This window comes from Pogoniulus pusillus, chromosome 40, assembly GCF_015220805.1.
Source record: "Pogoniulus pusillus isolate bPogPus1 chromosome 40, bPogPus1.pri, whole genome shotgun sequence".
Classification (NCBI taxonomy): domain Eukaryota; kingdom Metazoa; phylum Chordata; class Aves; order Piciformes; family Lybiidae; genus Pogoniulus; species Pogoniulus pusillus.
In genome coordinates this window covers 3,252,182-3,270,062 of record NC_087303.1, presented here as the reverse complement: position 1 = coordinate 3,270,062, position 17,881 = coordinate 3,252,182, and the positions used below count along the sequence as shown (strand labels likewise).

The following is a 17,881-nucleotide window of genomic DNA, read 5'->3' as shown; positions in this document are numbered from 1 at the left end:
TGGAGCAGTTTGGTTCCTCCTCTGCTCCTGCAGCGCTCCCGAGGCAGAGATAGGATCTGTGGCATGTGTCTTGCTGGCTCAGCCTCTGATACCATCTCAGGGACCTGAGCATGTGGGGATTTTTAGTGTGTTTTTTTTCCTGTCTCAAGGGAATTTGTTGTGGGTGAGTGTTTGAGGAGAGCCTGGGAGACTGAATTCTTCTGGTGTGGTGAAAGAGCTGAGGTGGTTCCTGCTCCTCTGTGTAATCACAGCCTCTTGACAGAGTTGCAAAAAGGAACCTCGAGGCTGAGGGCTTCTCAAGTAAGGTGGGGCTGGTTTGGGGGTTTTGGTTTAGGAGCTCAGCCAGAGGTGAGGACAGCAGCTGCCTGGCAAGGACATTGATCAGAAGAGACCAGAAGAGGTTGATAGTGCAGGAACATCTCCAGGTCGTCTCCGAGGCTCCTGTCCCAGCTGTAATGAAAGAGTGGAACTGTGGGCTGAGGCCATGGCAATGCAGAAAGAAAAGCCTCAGACCCAGGTATTCCCTACCTGGAGGGGGCTGTGGCAGGGCTTTGATTCAGTTTAGGGCCATTGTCACCACCAGATTGACTCATAACTTGGCCCAGAACGTGAGGGTGACCTGGGCAAGGGGACAGATGTCACCACATACAGCTTTTGGCCCAGGTGAGGGGCTCACAGCCAAGGTGGGAATGGCCTGGAGCAGGAGGGTGTTTGCCACAGCAAACACGAGCAGAGAGCACACCTGGAGATCTCAGCACAGGGGTGGCCAAAGCATGGCTCCTGAGCTCCCACACGATGCTGTGGGGTAACCCTGTACCCCCCACTGCGGAGGGAAGCAGGCCAGGATCCACGGAGCTGCTCCCTGCCAGCAGGCACAAGGCTGTGCTGCCAGCTGTGCTCACTCAGCTGCAGGCTCTGCCACCTGCCAGCAGTGGGTGGCTCCCAGTGCCCTCCTTTCCCCCCCTGCACGTGGCCATCCCAAATCCCCAGACTTTGCAGGGATTTTTTTTTTTTTTGGGGGGGGGGGGGGGGGGAGTCAAACCCCCCAAAATCTGAGTCCAATCAATTCCGGGGCAGTGCTGGCCTGGGATGAGAGCCCTGGACTGAGAGAGTCTGGAAGCTCTTGCTGGCTAAGCTGCGTCCTCGGTGGCCGCCCAGAAGAATCACAGCACCGCTCCCAGAGCCGCTGAAGAAAGGGAACGTGACTCGCTATTGAGGGCTTGAGATCTAACAGCGCTGCCGGCCCAGCCTCGGTGTTATTGTGTCCTTCAGGGAACAGATGAAAGGAAGAAGGCAGCAGGAATTACCCAGGGTGAGGCTCTGGGAACGTTTTAGCAACTCCAGAATCAGTTAAGTGCATTAGAATGCGAAAACAGCCAGAGGGGGCCGGGGGAAGGAAGGAGCTCATGAAGGGAGAGAAAGCACAAAAGGTTTCTAATCCCTCTAAGTCTCTTTGCTACCTCACAGGCACCTCTGCTAAGAGAAAAAACAACACCTTCTTTTAGCCGGGGCCATCCCTGGAGCCCGGCAGGCCAGGCCAGCAGCCTGGGTGTGCGATTTCCCACTGCATGCAGCAAGAGCTGGCACCACATCACAAAGGGAAGTTTTTATTCCCTAACAAAGAATAAGCCCAGCATAGAGTCTCCCTTCCTGCTTCCCTCTGCTCTCTGCACGCTAATACCTGTCCAGCTGTGCTCCTGCAAGCACTCTGCTCAATCCCTCCACGGCAGAGGCTGCGGTGCCTCAGCCCTGCCCATCTCCTTGGGGCTGTCCTGCTGAACCCCTCTGCTTTGCAAGTGCCCAGGGTGGCCTTGCTCCTCGCTGCACCTTGTGCTGCACTTGGCCCATCAGGACTTTGGCTGCAGGTGCTGCTGGTCCTGCTGAGTCACCTCAGCACCCTGTTTGGCAGCTGGAGAGCTGCAGAAGAATCATCTTTGCAGCAGGCAGGAGCACTGCTAAGGGCTGATGGTGATGGGAACGACAGGACCTGAACCTAACGGGCCCTGCACTGGGTGCCCAGAGCAGCTTCAAGCTCCTTTTGCCTGTAGGCTGTTTAAGCATTAAAACTTGGCTCAGCAACGAGGCAGTGGTGGCACAGAGGGTATCAGTGGCTACAGATCCTTCAGAACTCACAGGCTACTTCTGCAGGGCTTGGGGAGGGTAGTGCAGCACAGCAGGTCCCATTGGGCAGTGGGGACCTGTCCTTGGAACTGTGTGGAAACTCACTGCTGTGAGGGCTTCCCAGTCTCAGTGGAGAGATTCACCCCAACCCAGGGCAGCAGCAGAAGTTCCTGCAGCTTCTTCCCTTTCAAGCTCCCAGATTTTTGCCAAATAAGGAAGCAGCACACAAACACCACCAGGTCTGTGCTTGTCCTGGGATAGAGGGGAAATTTCCCTCTGGCTTTGGGTTGCCTGTGCAAGGATAATGGATGTGGAGAGCTCTTTGCTTGGCAACGCTCATTGGCTTTAGACTCTTTAAGAAGGCAAAGAAATAGGTTTGTGGGGGATTAATGACAGAAGAGTCTTGTGGGAGACCTGGCAGGTGGCATAGGAGTCACTGAAGTGGCTCCTCAAGGTGCGGCTGGAGTCAGCTCCTCTGCTCTCAGGTGCAGTCCTGAGACGCTGAAACGTAGCCGAGAGCAAGGAGCCCTGGGTCTGAATCACGGCGGCTGCTGGGAACCGCGGCGGAAGGAGCAGCTCTGGGCTGAGCTCTGCTGCTTCTAGTGGGATGTGACAAAAGATGTGAAATCAGGAGAGGAAAATGATGATTCTGGAATTTGGCTCTGGCTGTCAGGGCTGACGAAAAGCGGCGGGCAACGCCTCCCGGGCGGGCTATAAAGGGCTCCGGGGCAGAGGGGAGCCAGCACTCGCTGCCTGCGCTGCCGAGCCCCGTGTCTCTGCCAGCCTCCAGCAGCCTTCATCATGAGCACCACGGTCAGGCAGTTCTCCTCCTCCACCTCCCTCAAGGGCGGCCTCGGGGGAGGCTCCAGCAGGCTTTCGTCCTCGGTGCGTCTCGGGGGAGCTGGGTACAGAGCCCCCAGCGTGCACGGAGCCTCGGGCAGCTACTCCGTCTCGTCCCGCATGGTGTCTGGGCTGGGCAGCAGCTATGGGGGCAGCTACTGCGGCAGCGTCGGAGGGGGCCTCGGCGCTGGCTTTGGGGGTGGCTTTGGAGGCGTCTTTGGAAGTGGCTTTGGGGGCGGCGACGGCATCCTGCCGGCTGGAGAGAAGGAGACGATGCAGAACCTCAACGACCGCCTGGCCAACTACCTGGACAAGGTTCGTGCCCTGGAGGAGGCCAACACCGACCTGGAGGTGAAGATCAGGGAGTGGTACAAGAAGCAAGGACCTGGTCCGGAACGGGACTACAGCCCCTACTACAGGACCATCGAGGAGCTCAGGAACAAGGTAGGATGCTGTGAATAACTCAGTAGGATGTTACCAGAGAGGAAGCAGGAGCACTGATTGCTGCCTCTGTAATTAGTAAGCACTCCCTGTGTCCTAAAAAGTCTCTCAGTGGCACATGCAGGCTGCCAGTCTGGAAAGTCAGAGATGTCTCAATGCCAGCTTTTGATTCCATCCTTCCAGACTGAGAGTTTCCACTGGGAGCAGCAGCTGTGAAAGGCCATGATGAAAACCTGAAGAATGAGAGAAGTTCTGTGTTGATAATGCAGATCTGGGGGGAGTTTATCATGAAGGTGCAGGGAGGGTTGTGGGGCTGCAGACTCAGAACTTCTGGTGTCATTGATGCAAACATGCCAAGAGTTCACAGCCTTGTTTCATCTCCCAGCTGCTGATATCCTTTACATGCTAAAGAGGACAAGGTAGAACTGAACAATAAGTCTCTTTTTCACCTCCTTTTGGCAGTCACTGCTTCAGGGCCAGGCTTGCTGCAAACCCACCCACCCAGGCAGCTCTGGGGGGGGATTCTCACCACCCCCTGCAGAGGAAATCCTCAGGACCTGACTTTGTTGTTGTCTGTCACTTCTGAACCAGAAAAGGAGGAAAGACACAGCCAGGGCTGCAGGAGGCTGGCAAATGATGGAGGGAATCCATTTCTCCCCTTCTCCATGGCTGATGTCCTCCCAGAGTCTAACCTGAATCTTCTCCCACTGTTGATTCCTTCCTCCTGAGTTTGCTGCTTACTGCATTTTGTTCCACTTCTGCAGTCAAGACATGAAGCCCATCCCAGAACAAACAGGTGCAGGGTTTGCCAAGCAAAACTCCCCACACTCTGCCAGAGGAGCCATGTGGTGCCAGGGATGGGGGAGCAGATGATTCCTCCCTCACCCTTGCACTTGACCTGAAGCATGGGGGGAGATGCTGTCATTGGATCTCCCATGTCTGGCCTGGCTCCAGGCTGCCTTTTAAGACACTGATGGATCTTTGGAAGAGAGGTCACAGTTATCAGCTCCTTCCTGCAGCTGGTCTCAGCCCAGTTTCACTGGTCCTGACTCAACACACTCTCCTGCTAAGGACACCCCAGGCTTCCACAGAACTGTTCCTGTCCTCACAGCCTCACTGCTGCTCCCATCCCTTGATGAACCAGGAGGTGTTCCTGGCATTCATTTTGTACTTTTCCTTCATCTTCCACCCTCAGGTCCTGGTGGCCACAGTTGACAATGCCAACCTCCTCCTGCAGATCGACAACGCCAGGCTGACTGCTGATGACTTCAGGACCAAGTAAGCCACAATTCCTGGAGAAATGGAGCCAAGTCTGCAGAGATGGTTGATGACACGAGGAGAAAAGCCCATTCAGAGCCCCAAAAGGCACAATGCAAACAAAGCCTTCAAAGTGAAAGTGTGATTTCCAAGGCAGATGGTTGTCACCATCTGACAGGCACTTAGGGACTGGTTTGCTCCCATCCATAACATCACTGCTTTATTCCCGTGGCTGCTTCCTCTGCCATGCCACCTCCTCTGTGTAGACACCTTGGGCTGTGTCTCTAGCTTGTGTGTGCAGAGCCCAGACCCAGTGGCAAGGCCCAGTGACATCAGGAGCAAGGTGGGGTTGTGGACTCAGAGGGACACTGATAGTCTGTCGTTCACCTTCCCTTGCCATCAGCAGGTTGTCCATGGGGTCATGGAGTATAGACACAATGGCAGTAGCAGCAGCATGAAGGAAGAGAAGAACCAATCCAGGTGTTCTGTCCCCAGCTGAGCAACTTCTGTGCCTCTTTCTGTGTGCCCAGGTTTGAGACAGAGCAGGCTCTGCGCCTCAGCGTGGAGGCTGACATCAATGGGCTGCGCAGGGTCCTGGACGAGCTGACCCTGGCCAGAGCTGACCTGGAGATGCAGATTGAGAACCTGAAGGAGGAATTGGCCTACCTGAAGAAGAACCACGAGGAGGTGAGCACAGGGACGGGCTCAGAAAGAGTCCAGCCTGAGCCCAGAAGTGTGGGGTGGGTCCAAGCTCTAAGGCTATGCAGAGTTCAGAATTACTGGGTGGGAAGGGCTGGGGAGGTAGCAGGGCTGATGTATCCTGGGCAAGAGCTCATCCTCTCTGGGGCCTCTGTAGAGCTCATCCTCTCTGGGACCTCTGTAAAGCATTCCCCCACCTGATGTGTCAGAGGTCCCCACTGTGACCCTTAGAGATGTATTAACCATCCCAACAGCTTCAGGCTTGGAAGGTCAATCTCCTGAGAAACAAAGCCAGCTCCAGGCTCTGATTTATTCCCTGGATAACTTCACATGGAGATTTCTTAGGGATTTGGATTGTTTTAGGGGTGAGGGTGGAGCAAAGCCCCCAGCTTGCTCCCTGCCACCCTATCCCAGAAACACCTGCAGAAGGATGCTGCCTTTCCTGGAGAGGAAGATCCTCACATGTGGTTGTTGGTTACATGAGGATGTGTTTGTCTCTTGTGCCAGGAGATGAACATCCTGCGTGGGCAGGTGGGAGGAGAGATCAGCGTGGAGATGGACGCAGCTCCTGGCGTGGACCTGACCAAGATCCTGGCGGAGATGCGGGAGCAGTACGAGAGCCTGGCGGAGAAGAACCGCAGGGACGCCGAGCAGTGGTTCTTCACCAAGGTGAGCTGTGGCGGCAGCGCCGCGGGGCTGCGGCGCCCGGGGCCGTGCCCGCCGCCCGCTGCTGCAGCCAGCGCCGCCCTCGCTCTCGTTGCAGACGGAGGAGCTGAACCGGGAGGTGGCCATCAACACGGAGCAGCTGCAGAGCGGCAAGACGGAGATCACGGAGCTGCGCCGCACCATCCAGAGCCTGGAGATCGACCTGCAGTCGCAGCTCAGCACGGTGCGGGGGGCTGCGGGACGGGCAGAGCAGGGTGCGGGGGGCGCACGGCTGCCGCCGCCGCCGCCGCCCCCTGACCGCCAGCCTGTGTGTGCCGGCAGAAAGCGGCGCTGGAGGGCACCTTGGCCGACACCGAAGGGCGCTACGGCGCGCAGCTGGCACAGCTGCAGGGGCTGATCAGCAGCGTGGAGGAGCAGCTGGCGGAGCTGCGCTGCGACATGGAGCGGCAGAACCAGGAGTACCGAGTGCTGCTGGACGTCAAGTGCCGGCTGGAGCAGGAGATCTCCACCTACCGCCGGCTGCTGGAGGGCGAGGACGCGCAGTGCGTGCAGGGCTGGCCTGGGGGCACCGGGAGGGGATGGGTGACAGACACAGGAGAGAGAGTGAGCAACCTGTAGGATGCTGTGAACCCATCTGCTGGCCCATGCCACGCAGCTGTATCTCCCTTTCCAGCAGAGCCCAGTGGCCACCACAGCACTGCAAATAGCTCTGGGTCCACTTCCCAGCCCTCCAGGCTCCGTGTGGTGCTGCGGAAGGAGCGGGAGCCGCTGTTGTTCCTGGCACCGGGGTGTGTGCTGCCCTTATCTCTGCATCCCTGTGGCACACCCACAGCCTCGCCCTCTCCCCTCCCTGTCAAATTTGACTCTAGGCAGAAACCATTTTAATCCCATCCTGGGCTAAGCAGAAAGACAGAGTCTTAAATGATGATTTGCTCTTTGTGGCTATTCCCTTTCCCCCTTTCTGACCATTTCTCCCCTCTCTCCCCCTGCAGCATGGCTTCCCACTATTCTCAGCCTGTGAAAGAAGGTAAGAAATGTCTGGGCTGAAGCATATCTCTCACCCAGGTCCATCCCATCCTCAGCCCCTTCCTTGGCAGAGACTTTTTACCAATCCACTAAAATGACAATTGTCTTTGCTTTTCAAAACGAGAACTGACACAGCCTCCCCTCCTCTGAGGTACCCAGGAGATGATCTGTGCAGACACAGAGAAGAATTTAGGGGGGGATGTGCTGTTAGATGAGGCTACTGAGGCAGCTGTTGGCAACAACACCCTCCCCCACTACAGTTCGTCACGATCCTTGCTCCTCCAGCTCCTCCCCTCTCCATTGCAGGCCCTGTCACCACCCGCCAGATCCGAACCATCTTCGAGGAGGTCCAGGACGGGAAGGTGATCTCCTCCCGGGAGCAGATCACGCAGGCTGCCCACTGAGGTGCCCAGGGGCTTGCTGCAGCCCTCGCATAGCAAAGCAGAAGCAGATCCCAGCTGGTGCGCTCTGGCCATGCCAATCACCGACAGCACCCCCTAGCCCTGCCTCCCTGCCCCTCTCTCCCAGTGCTCAGAGATCCAATAAAGCTTTTCCTGGCACTCCTGCAAACCAGGCTCTGGTCTTGTTGCTCCAAAGCACCAGGCTGCCCCTTGCCTGGAGCTGCAGGACAAAGCTCCTCCCTGGAAGGAGGCACAGTCCCCATCTCTGGTACCCAGATAGCGAGGGGCAGTTCACCTCCACTTCTGTAATACCCCCAGACCAAGGTGGTCCAGTGAGGACCACTGATGTGGGTGAAGGTGGAGAGAGGAACTCATTCCAAGGGTTGTGACCCATGAAACTTTAGTCAGTCTTGGTGTTTCACCTCAGATTTGTCACTGTGACTCAGGTCAGGGCAAAATGCTGCTTCCCCAGCTGCTGGACCCAGCAGCAGCAGAGTTGAGGCTTTTAACTCAGGGAGTCCAAGCAAGAAAGTGGAAAAAGATCAGATCATGGAGCCAGGACCCTCAAAACCCTTCCCAGCTCTGGCTCAGCCCTTGCTGTGCAGTCCAGACAACCAAGCTTTGTGGTGACACAGCAGTGGCAGGGACATGCTGGCCGACAGCCCTCCAGAAAGGCCAGCTCAGCTCAGCTTAGTTTAGTTCTTGCTTCCAAAGGCACCACTAAAGGTGAGGAAAGCAAGTGGTGGGGGTGGTCTCTACAAGCAGCAAGATGAAGACTCCTGTGGAGCCATTTCTGGCACTCCCTGGCTGTCAGCAGCTGGTGCTGGTGCAGCAGCTCGGCTGCCATCGTCTGGCCCAGCCGTTCCTGGAAAGCCAGCTCAGACACATTCCTGGCTGGATCCTGCCACGTTTATTGCTTCATAAATCCAGCTCTGGAATCAATGAGATGATTCAGAGAAGCACTGCAGAACGCCTGTGAGAACAGAGCTGACCACACAGCTTCCAGGCTCCTCTGTAGAAAACCTGCCTGGATTTCACAGGGAGAGAAGTGAGAATTCAGGGGTTCAGACCACTGCAGTGCAGCTCCTGCAGCAGCAGCAGCAGCTTGAGGCACCCCATGCAGCTCTGCCTGGGCTCAGCTGGGGCTGAGTCCTCTTCCCACACAGAGCAAACCCTCTGCAACTCGTGCAGGGCATCAGCTGCCTGGTGCAGCCTGTGCCAGCCAGTGTGAAGCATCGCCAGCATCCACCAGCCTGTGGCAGACACAGCTTTGGTTTGGAAGCTCACCCCTGGCTGATCTCATCTGCACTCAGATTCCACCAAAGGCCACAGGAACACAACCCAATAGCAGTGCTGTGGGCAGGAGAGCTGCTCCTGCTGCTCTGCCTTGCACGCCCTCGTGGTGCACCATGGATGGGCCACGAGGAAATAACTGGGCACTGTTCCTGAGCCAAGGCCACAGCTTCTCTTCAGCCTCCAAGGAGGGAGCCCAGCACAGCATGGGCCTCTCCTTAGGGTTGGATCAGCCCAAGCCCAGGTGTCTGGGAGGGGTCAGGACAGACACAGCCTGCAGGTAACACCTGCAGCTTCCCAGGTCACCCCTGAGAGCCTCTTGTTCTTCCCTTGCTCATTGCAGGAACCATCAGCACCTCCCACAGCTGCTCTGAGCTCCGTGCAGTGCTCATACCCTTCCTTCTGCCACCCTTCAGACCCTTGGCATGGGGATGATGGAGGTGTCTGGTTGGGATTCATCCTGCCTTTCTTTCTCCTGGCAAAGCCTGGGCACAGCCACGCTGCAGCAGAAGCACCAAATCACTCTTGGCTGCCAAAAATCTCTCTAATGAGTGATTAACAGAGGGGGGTTTGGCAGCAGTTGTGTTACTCCTGCTGCTGCAGAGCGGCAGGGAGGTGTGGAAACCAGATGCTGATTCTCTCCTGCCTGGAGCATGAATAATTAGCCTCAAGAAACCTGCTGCGGAGGGAGCTGGGGCAGGCAGGCAGGGGCAGCTCGAGGCAGGTTTCAGAAGGTGGTGTTTGAGTCCAGAGGCATCGTTTGGCTTCTTGGGCTGTGCCAAGGTCAATGGACAGAAGAGGCCACTTGGAAGGAGGCACAAAGGTGTGGCCTTGCAGCTCCTCTGAGGGAACCCTCCCATGGCAGCTGGAAACCAGGGCCGCCCTGGCAAGGGCTTCATGCTCTGCGTCTGCTGGCAGGTCTGTCTGGAGCCAGAAGGCATCTCTGTGCTCCTGTTCAGGCACCATTGTGCTCCCATGGGATGCCTGTTATCCCACGGGATGCTGATAGCCTGTGGGATGCCTGTTACCCCATGGGATCACTGCTATCCCGTGGGATCCCTGTTATCTCACAGGATCCCTGCTATCCCATGAAATGCCTGTTATCACATGGGATCCCTGTTATCCTATGGGATTCCTGTTATCCCATGGGATTCTTGCTATCCCATGGGATCCCTGTTATCTCACAGAATCCCTTTTATCCCATGGAATGCCTGTTATCCTGTAGGATCCCTGCTATCCCATGGGATCCCTGTTATCTCACAGAATCCCTTTTATCCCATGGAATGCCTGTTATCCTGTAGGATGTCTCTTATCCCATGGAATCCCTGCTATCCCATGGAATGCCTGTTATCCTGTAGGATCCCTGCTATCCCATGGGATCCCTGTTATCTCACAGAATCCCTGCTATCCCATGGAACTGCCACTCTGACCCAGCAGTGCACAGAGAGCAGAGGCAGGAGCTGGTGGAGCTCTCAGCTGTTCTCCAAAGGAGGCTGCTGCAGTCTGTGGTTGTGAGCAGGGGGAGGGCAAGGAAACAACCCGGGAGAAGTTTGAATATGTTCTTTTAAGTCTTAATTAACACTTCACGGTTTTAATTGCTGCCTCGTGGTACCTGGGATGCTTTGAGCAGTGTGTGTGGAGGGGGGGGCATGCCACAGCAGGTAAACAGGAAGCAAAAGATGAAAGGAAAGGCTCTGGAAGGCTGTGACAGTTACTGACCCTGCAGCTAGCCCGGGGACACTGACCACTGGGGACACCATCACTGGGGTCACCATTACTGGGGACACTGACCACTGGGGAGATCATCACTGGGGTCACCATTACTGGGGACACTGATCACTGGGGAGACCATCACTGGGGTCACCATTACTGGGGACACTGATCACTGGGGACACTGACCACTGGGGTCACCATTACTGGGGACACTGATCACTGGGGACACCATCACTGGGGTCACCATTACTTGGGACACTGATCACTGGGGACACTGACCACTGGGGTCACCATTACTGGGGACACTGATCACTGGGGACACTGACCACTGGGGTCACCATTACTGGGGACACTGACCACTGGGGTCACCATTACTTGGGACACTGATCACTGGGGACACCATCACTGCTGGCCTTGCTCACATCAAGGCTGAGGCTCTGGACCTGCACGGGGGCTCTGTCCTGGTTTGTCACTGCTGCTGCCCTCCCTCTCCCTGTGCCACCGCTGCTCTCAGCAATAGTTCCCCACGAGTCCTGCCCTTCTGCACCACTGGGTCAAAGGAGAGGAGATGAAGATGGGGAGCAAGCACATTCCTGGGAGCTGCACATCTCAGCCGCCCCCACACTGCCTTTGCCATCCACACCTGGGGAGGACGAGCAGGGAGTGGGCGGCTGCTGGCTCCGTGCCCTGTGCCCGGGATGCTGCCGCCAGGAGACTGAATCTGTCTTGTCCTCTGGCCAGAGCAAACACAGAGCTTCCAGATTTCCCCTTCCCCAGGGGGTGCAGACCTGTCTCCATGCACCAGCGGCAAAGGGAGCAGTGCTTTTCCCGGCAGCCAGCTGCTGCCACTCCGAGGTCACATCCCCCTCCTGCACTGTTTCCAGCTCTCCAGACAGAGGGCAGGAGCCGGGGAAGGAGTGGGGGAAGGAATGGAGCCCTTTAAAGCTCCTCAGAAATGTGCCTTTGTTGCTCATTTCCCAGCTCCTTCTGCCCTCCTTTGGCAAATGATCTAAGGGAGAATTTGGCTGTTGGGAAGGGGCTGTTGGGGCCTGTCCATGAAGACAGCCAAACCGTTCCTCGTGTGCACACATGAGAAATGCCTTCCCCTCCACACCCTGAGCTGTTGGCTGGTGACACTCAGGGCTGTGGTTGCTGCCCGTGACGCAAGGCAGCACACAGCAGAAGCAGCGCAGCTTGGCCGTGCCTGGGGCACTGATTTGGAGCCCTTCTGCTCTTCAGAGGCAGCCAAGAGCCCTCCTGATGCTCTGTTTATGTGGGAGCTGCACACTTCAAACTCACACTGGAGTTGTCCTCCCTGACCACAGCTGCTTGAGATGTTCAGCACAGAAAAAATCATCAGAGCAGCTTTGAACTCTGGTTCATGGTGCATAGAGGCCAGGAGCTTTTCTCCCTACATCCTTCATCTACTTTATGCTGTTCCACATTTCCTCAGGGAGAATCTCTTAATTTTGAGGTCATGGCAGCAGGTAGCTGTGCCCTGAATGGTTTGCTAGGCTCCCTTCACCAAGAAGAGCCCAAACCATCCAACTCTTCCTACTTGTTTGTATTTGTATTTTGGGTGGTCTCTGAAACAAAGAACTGAGCAAGCCCTGAAGCATAAACTCCTCACTGAACATCTCCCTCTCTGGGGGTAAAGGAGCAGAGTCCAACTTCCAGGACCGGTGGCCGAGTTCCTTCTGGCACTCGCGGGACCGTGGAGGAACAATCAGGGCTTCCCCACACGGCTGCTGGCCCTGCGGCTGTGCTTTGCGTACCCCTGAGGACAGTCGGGGAACCACAGCTGGGACAAAAAGAAAGGGACAGTAAAGAGCTGCTGCCTTCTCCACGGAGCGCTGCCTGAGCCGCTCTGCTCCGGAGTTAGCAATGCACAGCAGCAGCAAAACGTAGCCCTGAGCAAGGAGCCTCCTCCTTTGAATCACACCTGAGTGTTTGCTTGGAAACGGAAGCGGCACAAAGCTGCCTTTGTCAGATAAAAGGTTTCTGGTGGGACATGACAAAAAGCATCAACAGAACAAAGGCAAAAATGACGATTCTGGAAGTTGGCTCAGATTTAGGGAGTGATGAAAATCATCGGGAATGCAGCAGCGGGATAAAAAAGGGGGCGGGCAACGCCTCCCGGGCGGGCTATAAAGGGCTCCGGGGCAGAGGGGAGCCAGCACTCGCTGCCTGCGCTGCCGAGCCCCGTGTCTCTGCCAGCCTCCAGCAGCCTTCATCATGAGCACCACGGTCAGGCAGTTCTCCTCCTCCACCTCCCTCAAGGGCGGCCTCGGGGGAGGCTCCAGCAGGCTTTCGTCCTCGGTGCGTCTCGGGGGAGCTGGGTACAGAGCCCCCAGCGTGCACGGAGCCTCGGGCAGCTACTCCGTCTCGTCCCGCATGGTGTCTGGGCTGGGCAGCAGCTATGGGGGCAGCTACTGCGGCAGCGTCGGAGGGGGCCTCGGCGCTGGCTTTGGGGGCGGCTATGGAGGCGGCTTTGGCATGGACTTTGGAAGTGGCTTTGGGGGCGGCGACGGCATCCTGCCGGCTGGAGAGAAGGAGACGATGCAGAACCTCAACGACCGCCTGGCCAACTACCTGGACAAGGTTCGTGCCCTGGAGGAGGCCAACACCGACCTGGAGGTGAAGATCAGGGAGTGGTACAAGAAGCAAGGACCTGGTCCGGAACGGGACTACAGCCCCTACTACAGGACCATCGAGGAGCTCAGGAACAAGGTAGGATGCTGTGGTCACCAGGACACCTCCAGTAAAGGAGCAGATGTCTCCTGCTGAACGCTGAGGTGGGTTAAAAACTGACAGGCCTGAGATGGGAGAGCAGAGAGAGCCCATCTGGAAATCAGTCTTGATGTAGGGACTGCAAAATACTGCTCACCTTCTCCAAAGGGCACAAAAATTGTTTTCTCTTGACTGCTTCAGAGCAGGAAGGAAGATGGGGCAGGGAAACACGAGCCAGAGTTTGGTTGGATGTGGATTCAGGTGACCTGATGCTACTCATCATTTCCTGCCTCTCCTTGATGCTGCCCCTTTTGCCCCAAGTCTGTGCTCCTTTCCTGGGCTCCTGATTAATCACTATGCAGGCAGGGGCAGGTCCCTGGCACTGCGCACCACTGATCAAAATACAAATGAGATGTTAAGTCATTGTCCTAAATATCCCACAAATCCAACCTTCCAGCCTGACAGGAGGATGGAGGAGGAGGCTAAAATGACAAGGAACCTGACTGTGGGGTGGTTGTTGCTTGAGGGGTGCAGACACAGGGAAATCCAGGAGTCAGAGCACCCTGGGCTCTAGGTGGTGGCCTCAGAGGTGCTGAAGTCTGCCCTGCTCTAAAATGCAGTGGCTGAAGTCATGGTCCAGGTTTTTTCTTCATTCTTAGCTGCTCCCTGGCTGACTTTAGTCAAAGGTCCTTGAATAAGACCAGAATCTGCCCCTTTCCCATCCTGCCATCCTGTCTTCCCTCTCCCCACATGACTCATCCTGAGCCAAGTGTGGGTCCCTCACTGCCTGCAGCAGATGACAGCATCCTTAGTAAGCTGAGGTTGCTCAGGTGGGGCTGGAGGATGGACGTGTGGGTGGTTGGGTGGTGACAGCCCCTGCAAGTCTGGAAATGCAGCAGCAGTGGCTGAGGGCTCTAGGGTCAGGCCCTGGGGGGAATCACACCCCTAGAATTTATCAGCTCCTTAACCCTTCTCCTGTGCTTCACTGGGGGCTGGAGGGCTCCTGCCCTGGTGCACAGAGCTTCCCCTCACACTCCAGCTTGCCAAGGGTGCCCTGGGCTGGAGCACAGAAACACTCTGAGGCTGCCTCCAGACTGGAGCAGTGAAGTGCAGTGTCTCACAGAAACCCTCTGCAGACCTTTCCCTGCCCACAGCTGGGAAATGTCCATGTCAATATCCCTGGATTACAGCTTGGATCCAGCATCCAAAGTCAGCATCCCAACGCTGCGAGAGCTTTTCTTTAGCTCGTGGCTACAGAAATTGCTGCTCATTAGCTGGGCAATTGCTTTCCAAATCCCAGAACAAATACTTGCACCTCAGGTGTAATTACAAAAGGAAAACGACTCAGGCAGCAGGCACCTCCTTCCTCCACCCTTTCCTCCTTCCCAGCAGTGCCAGGCACAGCCCAGAGTTGTGCCAGGGCTTGGAGTGTACTGCGAGGTGCCACGGGCAGGGGCCATGCTGTGGCATGGGCATATGATGATGTCTACACAAGACCGAGCTTGTGCCATCAAGGACTGGCCACCAGTGCCAGGCTCTCCCTCTGCAGAGTCCATGTGGAAGCCCAGCCCAGGCTCAGTGCTGCTCCAGCTCTTCTTCTGAAGGGGAGCCAGGCAGCAGGATGCTGGTTTTGGCACCACTTTTTCACTCTTTCTTGTATCCCCCCACAGATTCTTTCTGCAACTGTTGAAAATGCCAACATCATCCTGCAGATCGACAATGCCAGGCTGGCAGCTGATGACTTCAGAACCAAGTAAGTCCAGGACTTTGAGGGCTCTTGGAAGAAGGGAGGGAGCAGCCCAGCCAAGGCTCTTCTCTGCTTTGTGCAGCTGAAGTTGCTCCCCCAGGCCACTGCTTACTGGAAGAGTCACATCTGGGAGGTGAACATCACCCCCCGAACATTGCTCTGCAACCACGCTCCAGAAGAGACAAATCTGGCAGAAATGGGGCAGGCTGGGGGAGGAAGCAGGACAAAGCCTCCCCCCAGCTGGGCTCCACGGTGCCACTGAGTCTGTGTCCCCAGGTTTGAGACCGAGCAGGCTCTGCGCATGAGCGTGGAGGCTGACATCAATGGGCTGCGCAGGGTCCTGGACGAGCTGACCCTGGCCAGAGCTGACCTGGAGATGCAGATCGAGAACCTGAAGGAGGAATTGGCCTACCTGAAGAAGAACCATGAGGAGGTGAACACAGGGACAGGCTGAGTCTGGGACCTATGAAATGTGCCTTATGCACGATGGGAAGTGGCCATGCCAAAGGCACGGCAGAGGCTCTGTGCTTGGGGCTGTCAGGAGACACTCAGGTGGGTAACAGGGAGGGAATCAAACCCTGCAGACAGGACCTGCAGGAGGAGGTCGAAGGAGTTCTGCTGCTGGGTGCAGATGAGAAATTTGCCATGCTGGTAGTGCAAGGATCTCACTCTGGTGCCTCGTGTATGTCTTGTGCCAGGAGATGAACATCCTGCGTGGGCAGGTGGGAGGAGAGATCAGCGTGGAGATGGACGCAGCTCCTGGCGTGGACCTGACCAAGATCCTGGCAGAGATGCGGGAGCAGTACGAGAGCCTGGCGGAGAAGAACCGCAGGGACGCCGAGCAGTGGTTCTTCACCAAGGTGAGCTGTGGCGGCAGCGCCGCGGGGCTGCGGCGCCCGGGGCCGTGCCCGCCGCCCGCTGCTGCAGCCAGCGCCGCCCTCGCTCTCGTTGCAGACGGAGGAGCTGAACCGGGAGGTGGCCATCAACACGGAGCAGCTGCAGAGCGGCAAGACGGAGATCACGGAGCTGCGCCGCACCATCCAGAGCCTGGAGATCGACCTGCAGTCGCAGCTCAGCACGGTGCGGGGGGCTGCGGGACGGGCAGAGCAGGGCGCGGGGGGCGCACGGCTGCCGCCGCCGCCCCCTGACCGCCAGCCTGTGTGTGCCGGCAGAAAGCGGCGCTGGAGGGCACCTTGGCCGACACCGAAGGGCGCTACGGCGCGCAGCTGGCACAGCTGCAGGGGCTGATCAGCGGCGTGGAGGAGCAGCTGGCGGAGCTGCGCTGCGACATGGAGCGGCAGAACCAGGAGTACCGAGTGCTGCTGGACGTCAAGTGCCGGCTGGAGCAGGAGATCTCCACCTACCGCCGGCTGCTGGAGGGCGAGGACGCGCAGTGCGTGCAGGGCTGGCCTGGGGGCACCGGGAGGGGATGGGTGACAGACTCAAAATGTGCTGCCAGGGGACTCTCTCCAGCCACATCTCTCGGGGTTTGCTCTGGTGCTTCTACCAGGCACGGCTGTCCGGTGGCTCTGTACCTGGTTTCCACCTGCAGTGAGATGCTGTCACAGGCACCTTCCACTGCTGGATGGAGCAGTGGTGCCCCTGCCTTCCGGGACAATACCAGCTGTGAGCCTGCTTTGGTTTCCTGCTGCCTGAAGACAGAGCCTGTGTGACAACAAGAGAAGGGTTGTCCCTAACTAACTTCTCCGTTTTTCTCCCTCTCTTGTAGCATCTCCTCTCAGTACAACTCAGCTGCATCCTCTCACTCGGGCAGAGATGGTAAGCACCCAACCCCGGACAGACATTTCTGACCAATAGCTCTGAGGGCTGCTGTGGAGCAGCTGCCAGACTGCCAGAGTGAGACTCACCCCAGGGGATCTGCCTGAGTCCCAGTGACTGCAGCAGAAGAGTTTCTGTGCACCTCACCCTGCTGGCCAGGGTGGGGCTCTCAGGAGAGAACGGGCACCACAGGAAGGATTTGCCGGTAGCAGGCTGTGTGACCGAGCAGCCACGGTTCTGGCTTTACACAGCCCTGGAACACTCAGCAGCCACACTGTAGGGAGTCTGCCTCTTGCCTAGATCTTCCCCATGACCCTGGCTCTTCCCTCCGCATGGCCAGCGTAGGGCTCTTGGGTGCCAGCATCCCGTGGAGTTTGACATCCCCCTGAAGACCATGCAGGAGCTGATCCTGTCTTCAGCAGTTGCCTCCTTCCTGCCCCCGAGTAACTGTTCCCTGCTTCCTCCCGCAGCTGTGACATCCTCCCGCCAGGTCCGCACCATCGTGGAGGAGGTGCAGGATGGGAAGGTGGTGTCCTCCAGGGAGCAGGTTGCTCTCACCACACGCTAAGAGGACTCTCAGCCCCGGGCTCAGTGACCTGAGCACCATCTGAGCCCGAATGTGCTGGGGCTGTGCCATGGGAGCAGCCAGCTGCCTTCCTCTGCTCCTCTCCTGCCCCAGCTGCAGGCAGTGCCACTGTGCACTCTGTACACATATAATAAAGCTTTCTCCTCGTTTGTGCAGCTGCAGACTTGTCTGTCACTGATAGGTGATGCCTCAGGGCCCCAGGGCTCTGTGCTCATGCCAGGGAAAGACCTGAGAAACCGCAAGAAGGCGGCAGGAAGAGGAGGGGAGAGGAGGGACAGAAGCTGCAGCTGGAGTCGAGCTCATTAGAGAGCTTTTTCTCCTGAAGCCACTGCTCCTAAAAACGTGGGAGTGGCTGGGACACAGCAGAGACACTGCGACACAGAACGAGGGCACTGACAGGAGGGTGTCCGAGGTCACTGTGCCACACGCCTGAGAACTGCACACCCCCCAGCTCAGAGCTCTGACTGTCCTGTCACAAAGCCTTACTTTCTGCTGGCAGCAGAGCTTGAGTGGGTTCAGCGAGGCTGCTGCTGCCACGAGTGCCACCCCGAGACACGAGCACGACATGAGGCCAGCTGGCAG

At 57.3% G+C, this 17,881-nt stretch overlaps 1 protein-coding gene across 2 annotated transcripts; it reads left to right on the top strand.

Annotated features, from left to right (window-relative positions):
• The first annotated feature begins 2,577 nt into the window (after positions 1 to 2,577).
• LOC135191766 (keratin, type I cytoskeletal 14) lies at positions 2,578 to 17,454 on the top strand. 2 transcript variants are annotated; one of them, XM_064174350.1, is made up of 9 exons: positions 2,578 to 3,206; positions 12,866 to 13,187; positions 14,858 to 14,940; positions 15,211 to 15,367; positions 15,633 to 15,794; positions 15,889 to 16,014; positions 16,107 to 16,327; positions 16,664 to 16,713; positions 17,184 to 17,454. In XM_064174350.1, the coding sequence occupies exons 1-9, from the start codon at positions 2,923 to 2,925 to the stop codon at positions 17,279 to 17,281; spliced, it is 1,503 nt and encodes a 500-aa protein (XP_064030420.1). In that variant the 5' UTR covers positions 2,578 to 2,922; the 3' UTR covers positions 17,282 to 17,454. The 2 variants fall into 2 exon arrangements, with proteins under 2 accessions (XP_064030420.1, XP_064030418.1); XM_064174348.1 differs by lacking the exons at positions 12,866 to 13,187; positions 14,858 to 14,940; positions 15,211 to 15,367; ... (3 more) ...; positions 16,664 to 16,713; positions 17,184 to 17,454 and adding exons at positions 4,598 to 4,680; positions 5,190 to 5,346; positions 5,866 to 6,027; ... (2 more) ...; positions 7,017 to 7,051; positions 7,357 to 7,620 and having other exon boundaries at positions 2,739 to 3,405.
• Positions 17,455 to 17,881: the final 427 nt, after the last annotated feature.